Source organism: Bombina bombina, chromosome 6 (assembly GCF_027579735.1).
Source record: "Bombina bombina isolate aBomBom1 chromosome 6, aBomBom1.pri, whole genome shotgun sequence".
In the NCBI taxonomy this organism is placed as follows: domain Eukaryota; kingdom Metazoa; phylum Chordata; class Amphibia; order Anura; family Bombinatoridae; genus Bombina; species Bombina bombina.
In genome coordinates this window covers 732531005-732553658 of record NC_069504.1, presented here as the reverse complement: position 1 = coordinate 732553658, position 22654 = coordinate 732531005, and the positions used below count along the sequence as shown (strand labels likewise).

Sequence of the window (22654 nt, the reverse complement as noted above, 5' to 3'; positions counted from 1 at the left end):
TTATATTTAAGTTAGGGGGGTTAGGGTTAGACTTAGATTTAGGGGTTAATACATTTAATATAGTTGGGGCGACGTTGGGGTCAGCCGATTAGGGGTTAATATATGTAGGTAGGTGGCGGCGATGTTAGGGACGGCAGATTAGGGGTTAATAAAATTTAACTAGTGTTTGCGATGCGGGAGTGTGGCGGTTTAGGGGTTAATATATTTTTTATAGTGGCGGCGATGTCCGGTTCGGCAGATTAGGGGTTAAAAAATGTATTTTAGTGTTTGCTATGTGGGGGGAGGTCTTGTTTTAGGGGTTTATAGGTAGTTTATGGGTGTTAGTGTACTTTTTAGCACTTTAGTTAAGAGTTTTATGCTATGGCATTAGCCCATAAAACGCTTAACTACTGACTTTAAAATGCGGTACCAGTCTTGACAGGAGAGGCTTTACCGCTCACTTTTTGGAAGACTCGTAATACCGGGCGCTATGCAAGTCCCATTGAAAATATAGGATATGCAATTGACGTAAGTGGATTTGCTGTATTTCCGAGTCTCGCCAAAAAAGTGAGTGGTACACCTGTCATTTCAAGACTCGTAATACCAGCAAGCATTAAAAATCACCGTTGGGACCTCTCAACGCTGCTTTTTAACCCTAACGCACAACTCGTAATCTAGCCGTATGTTATTTAAGTTCATGGTTACAAAGCCCACAATCCAACCCTTCTTTGCTTTTATGAACTTTCATTAGGGCTGCATGTTGTTATGATGATACTTTGGTTGTCATCTGTTTGTTCCCGACTGTCTCATAGTTTGCAGCACAACTTCAACATCTCAGCAGGTGACAGCTTATGTTTAGGAGGCCTTAATTCTCAGATCTATGTTATTATAAACTTTTGTATCATGGAAGCAGAATTAGTGGCATTAACAATGCTATATAGTTTTTCTTGATTAAACATGTTTCATTACAAATGTGTTTACTGGTTGAGATTACTATAAATGCTAATGCTTATTGACAGGTTTTGCAAGTGTAGAAATGTTAAAGTTGCCACTAAATAGAAGTGTCATATAAGATAAATAGGTTACACCGAAGTTAATTTCATTTATATCAAATCAATTCCCACATAGATTCAAATTTTATATCATGTGTTTATCAAATTTTATACCATGAGCATAGAAAAGCAAATCTAGATTTTATACTACAAAATCTAGTTTTTGTTTTAGGATCAGTGGTGCATTGTATCTATCTAATATTCCTCCCTGTTGTTAGGAAGGGTTTCGGTAATAATTGTGCAGCTGTCTTCCTGGGTGTCCTCCTTCAGGTCTTCCCCCAAATGGGAGTTGATGTTGTTCTTTAGTTCACACCTGCTTCTTTTCTCCAAAACGGATAACCGCATCTCCTGTAATGATAAAAAGGGAGTTTAATAAATATACAATTTTGTTACTGTTCAAGTAGCTTTATTTATCCTACTACATATACCCACTGGGATTGTCGGCTGATTTAAAATCGCCCAAGTGAGCTGAACGGGAGTTTTTATCTACTTGAGAAAACTAGCCTGTTGGGGCGCTCACTTATCCAATTTCATCTACTGTATATATTACAATACATTTGCATTGTATTGCAACATTGTATATCTGCATATCAACACGCTAACTCAGAACAGAAAACGGTGAACTTACCCCATTGGGCAACTAAAGGTCACGTGACCAGGGATATAGACATTAGTTAAAGGACCAGTCAACACATTAGATTTGCATAATCAACAAATGCAAGATAACAAGACAATGCATCTGAACTTCAAATGAGTAGTAAATTTGATTATAACAAATTTCAAAGTTATGTATATTTCCACTCCCCTTGTACCATGTGATAGCAATCAGCCAATCACAAATGCATATACGTATAGTCTGTTAATTCTTGCACATGCTCAGTAGGATCTGGTGACTCAGAAATTGTAAATATAAAAGACTGTGCACATTTTTTTTAATAGAAGTAAATTGGAAAGTTGTTTAAAATTACATGCTGTATCTGAATCATGAAAATTTAATTTAACCTGAGTGTTCCTTTAACTTCAGCGTTCAGTCACCAATCTGGGCCCTCACAAAAAGACCTAAGGTATTTGCTGTGCTCAGCCAAATACTTTTTTCTTGTTATCGACACCTAAAAACTGTCCGCCCAAACCCGGGACTGTTCATATATCCTCACACATTAGTATATTATAAGTGTATTCCGGATTACACTATATACCGTATAGGCTGTTTTCTATATTTGCACCAATATCGCTGTGTATCACTCGATTCTACGTTAATCTGTTAACGTTTTTGGTTAACTCAGCCTTTATATTCAAGGATTAACATTGATTGTTTTTATAGTCTCCATTTTTATATTGCATCCAGTTTTTACTATGTACAGTATATGTTTTCTATATGTTAACATTATTTTTGATTCCGGCATCTTATGTGTTTTAATTATCAGATTTGTTATTACACTGTATTATTGACTCATACATAATATCATTTATACACTAATACTGTATCAATTAAACTTCATTGTATTTATTTGTTCATACTCCAAATTTGTTTATTTAAACACATATATCTCTAAAAGTAAGCTCCCCCTAGGAACCCTTATCCAACTCCGTTTTCTTTCATTCTTGTTTTTTTCACATTTAAAGGGATTTTTTGTGAAATCTTGGATTTAGCCCACTGTCACCAGAAGAGCTATCACACCAACCACTTTCTTTTTTATTGGAAGAGGTATGCTATGCCCTTTTTTTCAGTGAAATGGTAAGAGAGTAAGATTCCTCTGGAAATGGACAATAAACACGGGAAATGGCCAACAATAGCTGGAAATGACAGATAGCACAGGTTGCATAAATGGTCAATAGGTCACAACAGCAAGACACAGTAACATATAATGCCAATCAGGACACAGTACTAGGTAGGTTATGGCCATCAGCCTATTGAGGCCATCTACCAGATCAAAGTGTGGAGCATCAAAACTACAATGTAGAGCAAAAGTCATGGAGTGTTCTTCTGCTTAATAAATTGCTGTTGTTTGAGGCCCAGAAGTCACTGGTAAGTGTTGTGTATCTCACAATGCCAAGACAGACATCACCTAAAGAACCCACCAATATTATTACACCTACTTCAAAGCTCTCTTAACATCTAAGTACCCCCCCCCTCACAAAGTAGCTGACATCTAAGTACTTCCCCATAACAATAATAATAATCACTCATTAAGCAATCTAAAAAAGGGGTGGGTTTGGTTTTGCCACTGCATCTTGATTGGTTGTTTTAGTTATCAATTGGATGAAAATATAAATAATTAGAAAGTATCTGCAAACTAGACCATGGTGGGCAGATGGGCATAAAGGGACTTTGCTTTATCTTATTCAATTACTAAAAGGAAAGCGGTAAGAATATGGCATATGCAATAATTTGATTACAAGATCAGAGACTCATGTTTTGTATTTTTTTTTAAAGCACAAAAATAGATAGTAACTAGCAAAATCCTATCCTAAACAAAACAGAGCTGATGGAGTTAGAAAAATAGTGTCCAATAAAATGAAATAGGTCAATCAGATAGCGCTAGTGTTCATATATCACACTTCCAACATTTCTTAAAGGCTTTCTGGGGCAGGCAAGCCAGTAGATCTGTGTTTTGAGGGTGGGGCTGTGGAACATAGGGCGGAGCTACTGATGTATTATGGGAGAAGTTGTGTTGTGTAGTAAGCAGGCATGAGTACGGGCATATCCTTGGCAGAGCTGGGACAGTCCCTGAAAATTGGGACAACGAGCAAACCTCCCAACCCGTGCAGGCTTTGGGACGGTTGGAAGGTCTGATATGATATAGAGTAGGTATGTGCATTCATTCCATTCGGAACGAAACGAATGCCAAAGATGGTGGCCTCCAGAGACATACGGCTATTTCAAGGCATTTGTTTCTTTCCAAATGGCACAAATGCACATACCAGATGTAGAGTAGGTTCCTCCTGCTTCACTTTGCTACTCAGTAAGGTAAGTATCTTCTTAAGCATTGTAAGCAATTGTTAACATCCCTTTGTTTTAGTGACTATTATATATTTCTTTAGTTCGGCTTTTTTGTTATATCAAAAATATTTTCTCTCATTTTTACTTTTTGTTTTCTAACAAATTAGAACATGTAATTTTTCAACTATAATGTCCCTTAAAGGGGTACTAAACCCAATTGTTTTCTTTCATGATTCAGATAGAGCATGGAATTTTAAGCAACTTTCTAATTTACTCATATTATCATTTTTTCTTTGTTCTCTGGCTATCTTGGTTTGAAAAGCAATAATGCACGCTTAGGAGCCGGCCCATTTTTGGTTCAGCATCTAAATGCATCTAATGTATATTTTTTTTAAAAAGCCGGAATCTAAGCTAAGGAGCTGACCTATTTTTGATTCAGCACCCTTGATAGGGCTTGCTGATTGGTGGCTACATTTAGATGCTATACCAAAAATGGTCCGGCTCCTAAGCTTACATTCTTGCTTTTCAAACAAATATAGCAAGAGAATGAAGACAAAATAATAATAGGAGTAAACTAGAAAAATTGCTGCTCTATCTGAATCATGAAAGAAAAAATTGGATTTAGTATCCCTTTAAATCATGAACACCTCAGACTGTCACAGTGATGATTTGCTTCCTGGTGAACCCCAATTGTCCTGCATTATAATTAAAGGGACATAAAAGTACAAATGAAAAATGCTCTGATATGTTGGAACATTTTATTATTGCGCTGTTACTTGCACATAACTATTGTCTAATTTTCCATTGGTGGTGTAAAATGTGTAAACCACTTGTAATAAAAAGTCTCTCCATTGAAATTAAAGGGATATTCCAGCCAAAATTGATATCCACATGGATTTATTTCAGTTTTAAATAGAAGCATTTTTAGTATACAAGTATTAGCAAAAATGCTTCTAATAAAATCTATAGCTGTTTCAAAACTGTATTTAAATATGCACCGTGCACCAGCATTTTAAATACAGCACTTGCTCAGAGATCCTAAGGTGATTGTACTATCGGATAACGACTCAATTTTCTAATTGCTGATATAATACAAGCCCCCACTGGTGCCCTGAGCAGCTGCAGTATTTAAAATGTTGAAGCACTGATAATATCTAGATTTGCTTCACATGCACGTGCAGGGAAAAATACTAACACTAAAATAGTTATAACTTTTACTAGAAGCATTATTGCCAATACATGTATATTGCAAATTTGTTTCTATTCAAAGAGATGTAATTCATCAATGTGCATTTCAATTTTGACCGGACTGTCCCTTTAACACAGTTTACAACAGCAATGCAATCTAGGCCTATGTTTATAATCCATGAAAATGGGTTAGCACAAAGTTAAAGGGACACTGAACCCAAATTTTTTATTTTGTGATTCAGATAGAGCATGCAATTTTAGGCAACTTTCTAATTTACTCCTGTTATCAATTTTTCTTCGTTCTCTAGGTATCCTTATTTGAAAAATCAGGAATGTAAGCTTACGAGCCGGCCCATCTTTGGTTCATCACCTGGGTACAGCTTGGTTATTGGTGGCTAAATGTACCCACCAATCAGCAAGCGCTATCCAAGGTGCTGAACCAAAAATGGGCCGTCTCGTAAGCTTACATTCCTGATTTTTCAAATAAAGATACCAAGAGAACAAAGAAAAATTAATAATAGCAGTAAATTAGAGAGTTGCTTAAAATTGCATGCTCTATCTGAATCATTAAAGAAAAAAATTGGGTTCAGTATCCCTTTAAGTGCAGGGCAATGTGAATGCGAGCTTGCGTTCGCATTGCTAGGAAGTTTTGCGCTCAAAGTCTTGCTTTTATGTTGTGAGACATGGCATGAGAACCTAGCGCAGCGAAGGGGGTAAGTCGTGCAGCGATGGGCAGCAGATTGAAATATATATGAATATTATATATATTATATAAGCATATTCATATATATTTACTGGGAACACACTATTCCCATAGACCACAATGTAAAAGAACACCCCACACCAGCACACTTTAAACCCTCATAACTGCTTCACTTTATTTTGGGGGCAATTGGGAAATTTTAAAAACTAACCAGAGATCTGTCCTTTGGTTAATTTTTGGAGAGCTATTTGCCACCACAAGCTTGTGGAAGCAATAACCAGCGACTTGTAATGGTAACGGTAACGGTTATTTATTGCATAGCCGAAAACATGCGAACTTGCCTGTTTACGGGCGTGCAATAAATTAGCGCTCCACTTGTAATTTAGCCCTATGATGTGTTTTCCATGTTTACATTTATCTTATGTTATATATGGTGCTCTACAACACTCATTTGTAAGAATTGCAAATGCATGTATTTGTCAGTGCCAATTATTTGTTTTCGTGACTTAAATTAAATCCATATTACACTGTTCCTTTTGAGCTAGATAATAAGGTTTGTCACTAAAAGTATAGAAGTGCAGTATCACTAATGATTCAGCTATTTAGCAATTACTGGTTATACCAGTGTGAACTCTGGACCTAGCATTGCCAAATTCTGTATCTTTATACTGGGTTACAGATATGAGATGTATATCTTGTAAACTAAAGTGTCCAATCTCACCAAAGCTGTGATTCTTTGTGCCACATTTTCTCCCATTGACTGCTCTTCATGCTTCTGAAGTTCTAAGGCATTTATCCTAAAACAGAGTGATAAAATGCTTATATTAATTTTGTAATATGGCTTATGCTAACAAAAATGAAATTTTAATGTAATCTGAATGATGTTTTGTATTTGTGTGTGTGCATGTATATATATATATATATATATATATATATATATATATATATATATATATATATATATATATATATGTGTGTGTCTGTGTGTGTGTATATAGCACTTTTGCTGGTGGTTATTCAGTGGAGATGTTTACAAGGAGGTTCATTATCATAAATTAATGGTGCTGAATTTGTTATAACAAATGTTTCATCTTTGAGGTGTGTTTCATATAAGCATTGAATGTTTCTTTATAAAATAATCATGTTAAGAGAATTTATTTGACTCACCTCTCCAATAACTGGCTCAGTTTTTCAGCCACCTCATCCTGAAATGCCCTCTGGGTCTCGTCTACTTTTGAGAGTTGTCCCAGCAACTCCTGTATCTGCCCTGACATAGCAAGAAACTGTCCTTCTAGATCTTTTTGCTTTCCTTGATTTTCTGCTATCTGGCTCTTAATCTCTTGTAAGTGAGGACTCTAAAAATGAATGGTATAAATAAAGGATATCAACAGTACTGGCAACCTCTCCTGATTGTTGACAGTGCCGGTATGTCTTAATCTCTTACCTGGTCTTGAACTATTCCAGGCTCTTGTCCAAGTAACGGTAAGTCCTCATTCCTGCACCAAGGTACTGTGGATTTCCTACGTGGGAGTGTAGAGGAAGGTCTAACCCATGGTCTTCTCTGAGTATAGGAGAAAGGACAGTATTATCTATTGTTTTCTAAAGCATCTCAATTGTCTACTTTCCTTATATCATCTTTGCAGCTACATTTTCCTGTTTTTCAGTGCTATTTCTCACAGTATTCCTCATTTCTAACGCCAGCTTTCTTTCGTCTACACTTTACCCTCTCTTCTGATTCCAGCCTGTTTATTTAAACTTTATTCATATGTTTGTCATAGTGGAGTTAGCTCAGGAAACCACTAGAATGTTTTTTAGAATTTTTCTTTAAAGGGAAATTAAAATCTTATTTTTACATATTAGTTTCACAAATGGGTTTTATTAAAGCCAGGCCACTGAGTCAGACTATGATTTTATTGTGAAAATACAAAAAAAATGGTCAAATTGAACTCAAATGAAGAAAAATCCATATGTTATTCCATCTTCACCTACAAAAGCAGTTTATTAAACAGCAATTCATTCAACAATGTGACCTGCACTTTTCTTAAGCTGTATATAAAATGAATACATAAACTCACTTAAATAGCAAATGACTCAACTCCCAAGGTTCATATTACCTTTTGCGAAAGTAAATAGCCAAAAAACAACACCCACATATACATTCTTCAGGCTACACTACCGCTCTACACTGCACATGACTCCAACGTTCAAAAGAAAATTAAGAATAAATAAAAAGATATAACTAATGGAATAATAATAATAACAATACTAATTTAAACCCAAAAATTATTTTTAAAAACTCATAAAACTAATTCACAAAACTATATAAATAAAAAAAAATAATAAAGTAAACAAAAAAGTAAAAACATATGTAGGGGACTAAGAGTGTTGTGCCAAGAGCATCACTAAAATAAACAATTACTGAATGTGTCAGCATTTGTGTATAATGATGTTATGCCATGTTAAGTGGTTTTCCTCTTTTTTGTTGGCAACATACACCAGGCTTTTGGATCTTTGGATATTTTCATTCAATAGGATGGGGCACAGTAAATTGTTTCCTAGTTCTTCCTCTTCACCCCCATGGACTACAGGGAATACTGTTGTGCTCCATGGACCTAATTTCCATGTTATATTCATATCACTTGAAGGTCACCAACCAGATCAGAGCTCCCCATTAAGGACCTCTGAATGGTGTCACCCCAAATGTATGCCATATTTATGGATATATAGTTTTCCAGTCAGTTTAGGAATTGTCCTGTCATCTACAACTTCTTCTTCCTATGGTGGCTGCTAACCAGTGGCTTTTTTTTATGTTTTTGTATTCCAACTGGTCTATTGGCCAATGACCTTTATTTTTACCCTTTTTCCTTCTGTTTGGCATTGTCCTCAATTTTCACAAATCTAGTCAACAAAAATATTTGTGCATTTTAAAAAAAACTTTTTTGTAATATACTGCCAATATTTCCAGTGTGTTTCCAGTGTGTATTCTATTATGTCTGTTTCCACAAGGAACCTGTGTGTTTCATGCTATTCTCCTGCAGTCATTTTGAACTGGTTCTGTTCCTGGCACACTTCACTCTGTGTTGAGTTAATTTGTGCCAGTCTAGTTAGTGAAACCAGTGTGATCCTGTCTTAAATGGGATTTTAATACATACATGTAAGGGATTGGAAACTTCATGACTCCATACACAAATAATGAATCAAACCAGTATTATCAGCTATTAAAGCTGTTCATTTTCTTTGCATTTAGAGAACATATAATTGAAATAGCATTGCAGGCTATCTAAGACCTTGGATACTTGGCAAGAAAATAAGGCTTGTTTTAACTTCACTGCTCAGCGCGATAACAATATAGGCTTACAGTATTGTATTCATTAGCGCTATGAGAAACATAGGGGCCTATTTATCAAATGTTTTGCAGACCTGATCCGACAGTGCGGATCAGGTCCGCAAGACATCGCTGAATGCGGAGAGCAATACGCTCTCTGTATTCAGCATTGCACCAGCAGCTCACAAGAGCTGCTGGTGCAACTCCACCTTCTGCAGACTCGCGGCCAATCGGCCGCCAGCAAGGGGTGTCAATCAACCCAATCTTACTTGATCGGGTTGAATTTCGGCGATTCCTATCCGCCTGCTCAGAGCAGGCCGCTGCTCCATAACTTGTGTTTCTGGCGAATCTGAAGACTCGCCAGAAACATGGGCCGTCAAGCTCCGTTCGGAGCTTGATTGATAGGCCCCTAACTCTCATTATAACTCACACACACATATCTTTATCAACACAACGGCAGGTATAATGGCTGTGTCACTGCTTTTCAAACTAGCGCTGAGAAATTTTGTTGCGGTTCTGTTCATGTCAAGTTCTGTGTTTGACAAGAGAGAAAGAGGGGGGCGGAGCAGTGGGCATGCAGCAGCTAGAGTTCTCTGACACAGAAGAGATTGAAAGAGTATCATTTTTATAGTCACACAGAACTGAAGCAATCAAGACAAAAAGTTGGATTAAGAACTGAAGTGAGAAGCAGCTGATTAGTTCAGAACTGAGAACGGATTGAAAACTAGATTGATACAGTCTAGATCAGGGGTGGGCAAGAGGTAGATCGCGGTCTACCAGTGGACCATTAGTGAATTTTGAGGTGACCGCCTGGAAGATTTCAAAAGTCTGCATAATAAGAGAAACATTTCTCACAATCTAGATTCTGAGTGAAGAGCCTCGCCACCGTAGACGTTTGAGAAATGTGTCTCTTATGCAGACTTTTGAAATCGGCTATGAGTCTATGACAGCGTTATGTGTACTTCAGCATGCGCAACGTGGTTGTAGCTGAACTCTTTGGTTACTGCCTGTCCCAAACTCTCCTACTTTTTGTCTCAAGAGCGGTCAGTCCATAGTACAGACTCTTCATGCGCCAGGCTGAGGTGCTGCTCGGTATCCCTGGGTTTGGCAGTTCCAGGTCCTGCTCTGTCTGATATTTTGCTGCTACTTTCTAGTTCTGTCCTCCGTTACTTGTCACCAGGCTCTGCTGGGTAAATGGTCTGGTGTTATTTTTTTCCCAGGGTCTGTTACTCCCACTCAGGTTTTTTTACTTACTCTGTACCAGGCTTTGATGCTGCTCTCTGATACTGTCTCTGACACACTAATATTAGCTATAATTTGTGCTAGTTTCTGCAGCTTTCTGTCCCCAGAGTTTGCAGGTCAGTGTTGTTGCTACTATACCAGTTTCTGGTTGCTGTGTAAGGTGGTGCAGAGCCTGCAGGTCCTGCCGCTGTCACTGTCCCAACTATTCGCATTAGTCTTGAGCTAGTAGCGGACGGACGGAGAGCAGCCAACAGGACCTGCCCCCTAATCAACCTGACATGGCGTCCAGCCAATAAAATTACTTTGTAGAATGAGTCTGTCTATGATTGGCTGAGAATAGTTCATTGTCATCGTTGTACCTGAGCTGTGGGTTTTCCATGTCTTCCAGGCTTGACTACTCCGCTAGCCCTAGACTTGAGCCATCTTGATTGTGAGACTTATTCATACGCAGGCGCGGTACACAGATAAGGTTGCTTGATGGTCCCAGCGTGACGTAAAGAGAGAGCTCTTGCAGTAAGTAAAGAGCGTGGCTGTATTTATTATTAAAGAGCACGGCTGATTTTTAAAGCTGTATTATTTGTGGCAAAAATAAAATTTTCAGCCAGCAGGTCCTATTTGTGGCAAAAATACAATTTTCAGCCATCGAATGGTGTTTTTTTTTTTTTTAGTTAGGTGACCACGTCACTTGGAATAAAATTAGAGGTAGCCCTTGCCTTACAAAAGTCTGCCCACCCCTGGTCTAGATGCTAATGAGTTGTGTGCACAAATTGATTAAACCTTTATGCAAATGAAACTTGAACATGGACTTAACAGAACACAGAAACCTGACAGATTTGTAAACAGTTTTACTTCATCCCAGCACAACAAATTGAACAAGCAGATGTTGAGAGGAGACATTGATTAAACATCTTCCACAAAGTGTTTTGTCACCTGATGAAATGAAGTTCCTCCTATGTGTGACTACAGTCTTCCTGTCAGTGCATGCAACTAACTAGACATTAGCTACTTGAAGTTAAGCAATGCCTAATGTATCCTCAATGCTTTGATTTAGTTTAAGTTTTCAATAAAAAGTGACCTGATTTCACAGCATTCCATTTTTCAGCACTAATAGGTAGAGTTTTTTTAGTTGCCATTGTGGTTCATTTCATATTCTTCAGTACAAAACCTGCATCAAATATGTAATTTTGTTTCCTTCCCATTATTTGTATTCATTATTCTTAGTCTTGAGGACCATTGCAGCTACTGCCTTACCTTCTTCCATTATATTTACCTTTTTTTAGTTTGGCCACCAATTACATTAGAAGGTTTTGCCTTTCTGAATTCTTGTGACCCTCATAGACATCTGGTTTTCCATTATTTTGCTATCTTCTTCTGCCACTTCTTTTATTCTTATCTAGTTTATGCCATCACAGGTACTTCTCAGGTCTATCTGTCCTTAATTTTTTTATACTGAACCATTTGTAAATAATACTCATTCATGTGCTCTCATCATATGAATTGTGAGGGAAAAAGGATTTATTTGTAACCATGAATCAATTATTTTATGTTTAGAGTGTCAGAACATAACCCTCATTGTTTTTCTCATCAAGTACTTGACTCCTTACTCTTTGCATTCTGTGTAATTTGTTCTTCTGCTTATCTCTTATGCCTTACCTAAAAGTAAAACTCCTAGGGGGAGGAGTCAATGGATCCATTTTGAATTAATTTCTGCCTACTCAAAGAGTTTGTGTGTATATATATATGTGTGTGTGTGTGTATATATATATATATATATATATATATATATATATATATACAGTGGGGCAAAAAAGTATTTAGTCAGCCACCAATTGTGCAAATTCTCCCACTTAAGAAGATGAGAGAGGCCTGTAATTTTCATCATAGGTATACCTCAACTATGAGAGACAAGATGTGGAAACAAATCTAGACAATCACATTATCTGATTTGGAAAGAATTTATTTGCAAATTATGGTGGAAAATAAATATTTGGTCAATATCAAAAGTTCATCTCAATACTTTGTTATATATCCTTTGTTGGCAATGACAGAGGACAAACATTTTCTGTAAGTCTTCACAAGGTTGTCACACACTTTTGCTGGTATGTTGGCCCATTCCTGCATGCAGATCTCTTCTAGAGCAGTGATGTTTTGGGGCTGTCGCTGGGCAACACAGACTTTCAACTCCCTCCAAAGGTTTTCTATGGGGTTGAGATCTGGAGACTGGCTAGGCCACTCCAGGACCTTGAAATGCTTCTTACGAAGCCACTCCTTCGTTGCCCGGGCGGTGTGTTTGGGATCATTGTCATGCTGAAAGACCCAGCCACGTTTCATCTTCAATGCCCTTGCTGATGGAAGGAGGTTTACACTAAAAATCTCACGATACATGGCCCCATTCATTCTTTCATGTACACGGATCAGTCGTCCTGTTCCCTTTGCAGAGAAACAGCCCCAAAGCATGATGTTGCCACCCCCATGCTTCACAGTAGGTATAGTGTTCTTTGGTTGCAACTCAGCATTCTCTCTCTTCCAAACACGACGAGTTGTATTTCTACCAAACAGTTCTACTTTGGTTTCATCTGACCATATGACATTCTCCCAACCCGCTTCTGGATCATCCAAATGCTCTCTAACATACTTCAGATGGGCCCGGACATATACTGGCTTAAGCAGGGGGACATGTCTGGCACTGCAGGATCTGAGTCCCTGGTGGCATAGTGTGTTACTGATGGTAGCCTTTGTTACGTTAGTCCCAGCTCTCTGCAGGTCATTCACTAGGTCCCCCCGTGTGGTTCTGGGATGTTTGCTCACCATTCCTGTGATCATTTTGACCCCACGGGGTGAGATCTTGCGTGGAGCCCCAGATCGAGGGAGATTATCAGTGGTCTTGTATGTCTTCCATTTTCTAATTATTGCTCCCACAGTTGATTTCTTCACACCAAGCTGCTTGCCTATTGCAGATTCAGTCTTCCCAGCCTGGTGCAGGTCTACAATTTTGTTTCTGCTGTCCTTCGACAGCTCTTTGGTCTTCACCATAGTGGAGTTTGGAGTGTGACTGTTTGAGGTTGTGGACAGGTGTCTTTTATACTGATAACAAGTTCAAACAGGTGCCATTAATACAGGTAATAAGTGGAGGACAGAGGAGCGTCTTAAAGAAGAAGATACAGGTCTGTGAGAGCCAGAAATCTTGCTTGTTTGTAGGTGACCAAATACTTATTTTCCACCATAATATGCAAATACATTCTTTCCAAATCAGACAATGTGATTGTCTGGATTTGTTTCCGCATTTTGTCTCTCAACTATACCTATGATGAAAATTACAGGCCTCTCTCATCTTCTTAAATGGGAGAACTTGCACAATTGGTGGCTGACTAAATACTTTTTTGCCCCACTGTATATAAATATATATGTGTGTGTGTATATATATATATATATATATATATATATATATATATATATATATATATATTTGTGTGTATATACATATATATTTATATATACTGTGTATATATAGATATATATATATATACACATTATTTTTTTTAGTACTGGGAACAACCCATTAATGAGATTGTTCTGAAATTCTGAAGAGAGAGAAATGGAGATTAAATTAAAATACTAGTGCTATGCTGAGACTGAACCTAGGAATATTCATTTCTGTTTGTAATTACTTACTTGTACATTGTCATCTCTTTGAAGCTGAGGTTTTTCTCCCACTGCAGAGGTGTCTGTCACTCCCCTACGCCCCGGTTTGCTCTGAGCAGGAACACTCTGCGTGCGGCTCACTTGACGTCTGCTTCTTTTTTCCTTCTCTTCACTCCTTATTGGTGGAGGCAGACGTTCTCTCATCAGACTATTCATTGATAGGCTTTTATTTATCAAGGGGCGGAATTTGCATAGATCTCTTGGGGCTACAAAGTCAGGCTCATCCCTCTCTTCCTGTCTGTGTTGAAAATAAAGAATATCACTAAAACTTGCAAATATACTGTATGTATATATATATATATATATATATATATATATATATATATAGTGTGTGGATATTTTTGACCAATGAGAAGTTTATAAATAAAACTATAAATCTTTACTCAATGTACAGGATACACTCTTCTTTTTTTTATATTCTTATGTTCTTTAGAAACTTTCATAAAATAAATACAGCATAGCTATAGGTCTTTAAACCAATGGAGCTAAAGATATCGGGGTAAATTTATTAAAGTCTGGCGGACATGATACGCTGTAGAGTATTATGTCTGCCAGACCGCTAAATGCGGACAGCATACGCTATCTGTATTCAGCATTGCACAAGCAGTTCTAGTGAACTGCTTGTGCAATACCGCCCCTGCAGATTCGAAGCCAATCGGCCACTAGCAGAAGGGCGGTCAATCAGCCCGATCGTATAGGATCGGGAGGATTGCTGTCCACCGCCTCAAATGTGGCGTATGAGTTAAGGAGCAGCGGTCTATAGATCACTGCTTCTTAACTCCTGTTTCCGGCGAGCCTTGAAACAGGGTGAATTGGCCCAATTCGGCCAATAATATATTGACCCCATGGTGTAAATCATTTGTTCCCTGCACTCATCTCTTGCTTAAAAGTACACTAAACATTTATACACCGCCCTCTAAATTAATATGGGTACCATCATTTTGTAACTTAGGTTATACTGCAGGTATCTGAAGGAGAGTTGCTGCACATGAACAAACATATCAGCACTGCAATGCATTGAAAGCCAGATTTCAACATGGTGGCACCCATAACTAGAGGGTGGTGAGAAATAACCTCAATAATGTGCTTATAAAATGTATTTAGGGCTAGAGGGGAGCGGCAGTTTGCACTTGGGTTAAAACCTCTAAACGTATTTTATTTGCGCTCGGATATTCACGCTCATATTACAAGTTGAAAGTAAAAAGTTTGCAGTAACAAATAGACTTTGAGAAGTCGCAAATGCAAAAATGTATTCTCCCATAGACTTTAATGGAGCTGATCACGGTTATTTAAAAGCGCAACATAAGAAGATAACATTGCATATTTCATAATCCAATGTTCTGCAATAGCAGAATATGTTTTATTTATTCTTTTTTTTTGCACAAATATATATCTATTCCTAAATATATAGATGATTATATATATATATATATATATATATATATATATATATATATATATATATATATATATATATATATATATATATATATATATATAGGAATATCTATTTAAGAATACTTATGTGCAGGATATTGGAATGTCAAATATTTACAGTAAATACACAGTATAACACTTTATTATATATAAATATTGCATAAATATGATTTTGAATTTCTTTCATCTACTTGACTGCAAAGGACTCCAATGCAACATATGTGTACATATTTATTTATGTGATTATATGTGTATATATGTCTGTAAATACATATATACATACAGTCGTATGCAAAAGTTTAGGCACCCCTGACAATTTCCATGATTTTCATTTATGAATAATTGGGTCTTTTGATCAGCAATTTTATTTTGATCTATCAATAACTGAAGGACACAGTAATATTTCAGTAGTGAAATGAGGTTTATTAGATTAACAGAAAATGTGCAATATGCATCAAAACGAAAATAGACCGGTGCATAAATTTGGGCACCCCAACAGAAATATTGCATCAATATTTAGTAGAGCCTCCTTTAGCAGAAATAACAGCCTCTAGATGCTTCCTATAGCCTATAATGAGTGTCTGGATTCTGGATGAAGGTATTTTGGACCATTCCTCCTTGCAAAACATCTCCAGTTCAGTTAGGTTTGATGGTTGCCGATCATGGACAGCCTGCTTCAAATCACCCCACAGATTTTCAATGATATTCAGGTCTGAGGACTGGGATGGCCATTCCAGAACATTGTACTTGTTCCTCTGCATAAATGCCAGAGTAGATTTGAAACAGTGTTTTGGGTCGTTGTCTTGTTGCAATATCCAGCTCCGGCGTAACTTCAACTTTGTGACTGATTCCTCAACATTATTCTCAAGTATCTGCTGATATTGAGTGGAATCCATGCGACCCTCAACTTTAACAAGATTCCCAGTACTGGCACTGGCCACACAGCCCCACAGCATGATGGACCATCCACCAAATTTTACTGTGGCTAGCAAGTGTTTGTCTTCGAACGCTGTGTTCTTTTGCCACCATGCATAACGCCCCTTGTTATGACCAAATAACTAAATCTTTGTTTCATCAGTCCACAGCACCTTCTTCCAAAATAATGCTGGCTTGTCCAAATGTGCGTTTCCATACCTCAAGTGACTCTGTTTGTGGCGTGTGTGCAGAAAAGGCTTCTTCGTGTGTGCAGAAAAGGCATCACTCTCCCATACGCTGAATTGTTGAACGATGCACAGTGACACCATCTGCAGCAAGATGATGTTGTAGGTCTTTGGAGGTGGTCTGTGGGCTGTTTTTGACCGTTCTCACCATCCTTTGCCTTTGCCTCTCCAATATTTTACTTCTGGCCTTAACAAGAACTGTGCCTGTGGTCATCCATTTCCTCACTTAAATCTCTGCAATAGCTTTTTGTAGCCTTCCCCTAAACCATAATGTTGAACAATCTTTATTTTCAGGTCATTTGAGAGTTGTTTTGAGGCCCCCATGTTGCCACTCTTCAGAGGAGAGTCAAAGAGACCTTTGGTTGTTCAATGGGGTAAGTTCACCGTGGTCTGTTTCAAAGATGCGTGTTATTAAGTGGAGAAACAGTGTTGCAAATGCAAGGAGAATAAATGATGAAATTGAAAATAATGAGCGCTCCAACAGGCTAGTTCTCTCAAAACGGTACATAAACTCCTGTTTAGCTCACTTAGACGATATTAGGTGAATTGAAAGTCCCAATGGGTTAATATAGCCGGATAAAAGTGCCACAACAGGTATATTACAATTACAAAACCACACACTTGTTTGATACAAAGGGGCCGAATTATCAACTTGCGAATGGAGCTTGATGCCCCTGTTTCCATGCAAGTCTTTAGGCTCACCGGAAATAGCAGTTATGAAGCAGCGGTCTAAAGTCCACTGCTTCATAACTGGTCCGCTGTCTCTGAGGCTGCGGTCTGCAATCCGCCCGATCCTTTACGATCGGGCTGATTGACACCCCCTGTTATCAGCCGATTGGCTGCAAATGTGCAGGAGGCGGCATTGCACAAGCAGTTCTGGTGAACTGCTTGTGCAATGTTAAATTGCATACGCTGTCGGCATACAGCGATGTCTGTCAGACAAGAAACGCAACAGGGTATCATGTCGACAGACATTGATAAATCAGCCCCAAAATGTGGAATGCCCCTGTCCTGCTTAAATCTGCTAAGGTTGGTGCGGGAAGAATAGAAAGTATGGCCTTTGTGAGCATAAAGAAGCGCCACAACAGGATATTTTTGCAAACTTAAACTCACTCGATCTCAGCAAAGTGTGAAAGTGCACCTGTTCTGCTTCTTGGTCTTTACAGATATGCCAAATATTAGCAGAGCAGTGGTAGTAAGCATAGATCTACACTTTTTTGTATCAAACAAGTGTGTAGCTTTGTCATACACCTGTTGTGATGCTTTTATCTGGCTATATTAATCCACCGACTTTCAATTGACCTAATATCGCCTAAGTGAGCTGAACAGGAGTTTATGTACCGACTTGAGAGAACTAGCCTGTTGGAGCGCTCACATTTTCAATTTCATCAATTATTCTCCTTGCATTTGCAACATTGTTTCTCCACTTAAAGGGACAGTCAAGTCCAAAAAAAACTTTCATGTTCCAAATAAGGCATGTAATTTTAAACAACTTTCCAATTTACTTTTATCAACAATTTTGCTTTGTTCTCTTGGTATTCTTAGTTGAAAGCAAAACCTAGGAAGGCTCATATGATAATTTCTAAGCCCTTGAAGGCCGCCTCTAATCACATGCTTTTGTATTTGCTTTTCACAACAGGGGAGAGCTAGTTCCTGTAAACCATATAGATAACATTGTGAGCACACTTGTGAATTGTGGCAGACACTGCACTAATTGGCTAAAATGAAAGTCAATAGATAATAAATAAAAAGTCATGTCATCAGGGGGCTGTCAGAAGATGCTTAGATACAAGGTAATCACAGAGGTAAAAAGTATATTAATATAACCGTGGTGGCTGTGCAAAACTGGGGAATGGGTAATAAAAGGATTAACTATCTTTTAAAACAACAACAATTCTGGTGTTGACTGTCCCTTTAATAACACGCATCTTTAGAACAGACCACGGTGAACTTACCCCATTGGACAACCAAAGATCACGTGACTGGGGACATCCACAACAGCTTACTTCAGAGTTCAGTTGCAAGCCTTGGCCCTCATCAAACTACCAAAGGTATTTGCTGTGCACAGCTAAGATACTTTTTCCGCTTGCCACGGACGCTTTACTATTTGTTCAGAACCGGGACTATGTACTTATTAGTGTTTTCATTCATTTTAAATTGTAAAATTAATCAAATTAATTTTATTATTTACACACATACATTGTATTAATAATTTTTTTATGTAGATAAATTAATTTAATTCATCATTATTTTACACTCCTATTTTAGACAGTAAGCTCCCCACCAGGAGCGCTTATCCCCCTTTGTTATCTTGCATTTCTGTTTTTTCACATTTAAGGGATTTTTGTGAATCTTTGGATACAGCCCACTGTTAGTAATAAGAGCTATCACACCACTTATCACTTTTTCCATTTCTATATAGCTTGTGCAATCATGACACAAATGATTGTAAAAGCATCTCTGGGATCCCCTTTGTTCAGAAATAGCAGACATGCATGACTTTGCCATTGCTTTTTGGTAATTAGAAGGCTGCTAATTGCAGCTGCGCACCACACTTCTGAAATTCCCAGCAGTGGAGGGGTTAATCAGGCTTGTAAGGTTTAGTTTAGCTTTAGTGTAGAGATGACCCTTCCAGCTGACACCTTTCACCCCCTGATTTCGCTCAAACAGCTCTCTTCCCTCCCTCACCCCCACTGGTCACTACCATCTTAGGTACTGAAAGGCAGTCTGCAGTGTAGGATCCGCCCTTACCTTCCCACCTCCCTGATCCCTTCCAAACAGCTCTCTATCCCTTCCCCTCTAACTAGTGTCTGCCATAAAAGGGCAGCTGTTTGCCAATACCTAGTTTTTATATATATTTTTTATACTTTTTTATTTTTTTATTCATAAAAAACATTTTTTCGGTAGCATAACGCCTCCATTACCCCCCCCCCCTCCACCCTCCAATCACTCACTCTGTAGGGACCCCCTCTCCCTTCCCTCTCATAATACTTTTTTCTGTTGCTAAAATATTGTGTGGCCGTTGGAACCTGTCCCCTCCCTCCTCCTCCAGCGATGGGTCGCCCACCCACCTCCCTCCCGACCCACCCACACCACCCACTGCACCACCACAGGACAATGAAAACAGTAACACTAAGTGTCACTGTTTGCATTGGTGATCTGCTTCATATGGTGACGAGAGCACTGTCAGCACTTCCTTACCATATGAAGACAGAGGACTTTTCTTTCTGGCTGCGATCTTAGCTTTCAGAGCTGACAGGCGGGACTGCAGCATGAGGGAGAAGGTTGGACGTAGCTACTACGTCAACAATGTATGTGTTAAGATTACTGCAGCTTTTACTGTATCTTTGCACTATCCTTGTCTCATAATTATATGTTAGAAGTGCTGCTGCTTTAAAGGGACACTGAACCCAAATTTTTTCTTTCATGATTCAGATAGAGCATGACATTTTAAGCAACTTTCTAATTTACTCCTATTATCAAATTTTCTTCATTCTCTTGGTATCTTTATTTGAAAAACAAGAATGTAAGTTTAGATGCCGGCCCATTTTTGGTGAACAACCTAGGTTGTCCTTGCTGATTGGTGGTTAAATTCATCCACCAATAAAAAGTGCTGTCCAGAGTACTGAACCAAAAAAAAAAAAAGCTTAGATGCCTTCTTTTTCAAATAAAGATAGCAAGAGAACAAAGAAAATTTGATAATACCAGTAAATTAGAAAGTTGCTTAAAATTGCATGCTCTATCTGAATCACAAAAGAAAAAATTTGGGTTCAGTGTCCCTTTAAGCTCAGCTTACCACACCCTCTGGGTGTGTTTGGGTCTCTGTGACATCATCAGAAGCCATGTTTAGTTTTACTGATGAACCTGTTAGTAAAGAAGCCATGTGGTTGTGGCTGAATAAAAGTTTGACTGAAGTACCTGCTGCAGCGTCTCAGTGATATGTGCAAGACACATCAGACACAAGGTAACAGCACACAACTGAATGTTCTAATCCTGATTACACAGAGAACATAACAATATGCTGGGCAAAATACCATGTCATGTAGTAGCTATATCTATTAGGCTTAAGCGGTTAATCCTTATATACATTTTTCATTAATATTTATATGAATATTTTTTTATCTGATAGAGTATATATAAGTGTAGCAGTTTATTTTAATGTATTTATGTTGTGTTTGGTGCACATTTTTTTAACTCTTAGCTTTTAAAAAAGCCTTATTAAAAAACTTGTGCTAACTTGATGAACGCAAATTTAGTTTGCGCTTGAGCGAACGTGTTTACTTTCATCTTGCGACTTGCGCTAACAATAACGAGCCACTTGTAATCTAGCACAATATACAGTAATATACAAGTTTAGGCGTTTTTAAATGGAATTATTGTGGATCATACTATAATATTTTTAATAAGGCATCTCTAGTAAACTTGTAGAGGCTGGCAATGGATAATATATGAAAATAAATCTAACCTCTCCAATAGCAATACTTCTATATTATCATCATCATCATTATTATTATTATTATTATTAATAATAAATATACTAAAGAAAACAAATCTTATTTTTTACTAGTAAGAAGTTTTTGTTTATAAAAGCATTTGAATTATGTATAATAACAATATAGCAGCAACATTGTTAAACACAGAACATTCAGTTAGTTGAATGCAGTGACGACACCAGTGGGGCATTAGCCCCTCCCCATGTTCCTTCCAACTGTGATCCACCTTGTTTTTCCCGCTACTGTAGATAACTACATCTACTACCCATGCCCTGCCAAATCATGCCCAACCCCATCCCTCTTATCGTAGCCCTACCACAATGCACCTGGGCCCCACTCTTAAATTGCAGGAGGTCATCCAGCAAGTGCCCACCTATTATTAATTTCTGGCAATGCCACTTGATCAATAATTACGACTGCCTAATATGCTTGAACACAGGTTTTCTAACTTAAAGGGACACTGAACCCAAATTTTTCTTTTGTGATTCAGATAGAGCATGCAATTTTAAGCAACTTTCTAATTTACTCCTATTATCAATTTTTCTTCATTCTCTTGCTAACTTTATTTGAAAAAGGCATCTAAGCTTTTTATTTGTTCAGAACTCTGGACAGCACTTTTTTTATTGGTGGGTGAATTTATCCACCAATCAGCAAGAACAACCCAGGTTGTTAACCAAAAATGGGCTGGCATCTAAACTTACATTCTTGCATTTCAAATAAAGATACTAAGAGAATGAAGAAAATTTGATAATAGGAGTAAATTAGAAAGTTGCTTAAAATGTCATGCTCTATCTGGATCACGAAAGAAAAAAATTTGGGTTCAGTGTCCCTTTAAAGAAACATAAAACACATTGCATGTACAATAATTTTTGTAGTCTTGTAGCAAACTAACATACTAGACACTTGTGGAAACCTTCTGAATACATTAACACATTATGCTAGATTTATATTTGTTTGTGAGGCTGCAGAGGGGCTGCATTGTAAACGCGGGATCGTGTCCAAGGTTTCCTGCGATAAACATCTTTAGTTGTGTTATGTCCCCAATACATGATATCTTGCTCATCAAATGAAAACCCATAGCAGCACAGAAAAGCAAGACTTAAGCACAATGTGTCCAAAACTGGTTATGTAGATGTTTGTACTGTAATTGTAAAATATTGCCTGGAACACTATATGGCAGCAGTTTTGCAAGAATGTTATCCATTTGCAAGAGTATTAGATGGCAGCACTATTTCCTGTAGTGCTACAGACACTTACCTACAGTAGGTATCTCTTCAACAAATAATACCATGGAAACAAAGCAAATTTGATAGAAGTAAAATGGAAACTTTTAAAAAAAATTGTATGCTCTGAATCACAAAAGAATAAATTTGGGTTTCATATCCCTTTAATAGAATTAAAGGGTCATTAAGCTTAAAACTTAAATTTTCTT

At 37.7% G+C, this 22654-nt stretch overlaps 1 protein-coding gene across 1 annotated transcript in view; it reads right to left on the bottom strand.

The window, feature by feature from the left end:
- Nucleotides 1–1108: 1108 nt before the first annotated feature.
- Nucleotides 1109–22654, bottom strand: part of RASAL3 (RAS protein activator like 3) — a 178497-nt gene continuing 156951 nt past the window's right edge. Inside the window, exons 14-18 of the mRNA XM_053717944.1 lie at nt 14103–14370; nt 7308–7424; nt 7031–7218; nt 6585–6660; nt 1109–1379 (exon numbers count right to left, since the gene is read on the bottom strand). Coding sequence (XP_053573919.1) covers nt 1227–1379; nt 6585–6660; nt 7031–7218; nt 7308–7424; nt 14103–14370 — 802 coding nt within the window. The 3' untranslated portion in view covers nt 1109–1226. The remainder of the gene's footprint in view (nt 1380–6584; nt 6661–7030; nt 7219–7307; nt 7425–14102; nt 14371–22654) is intronic.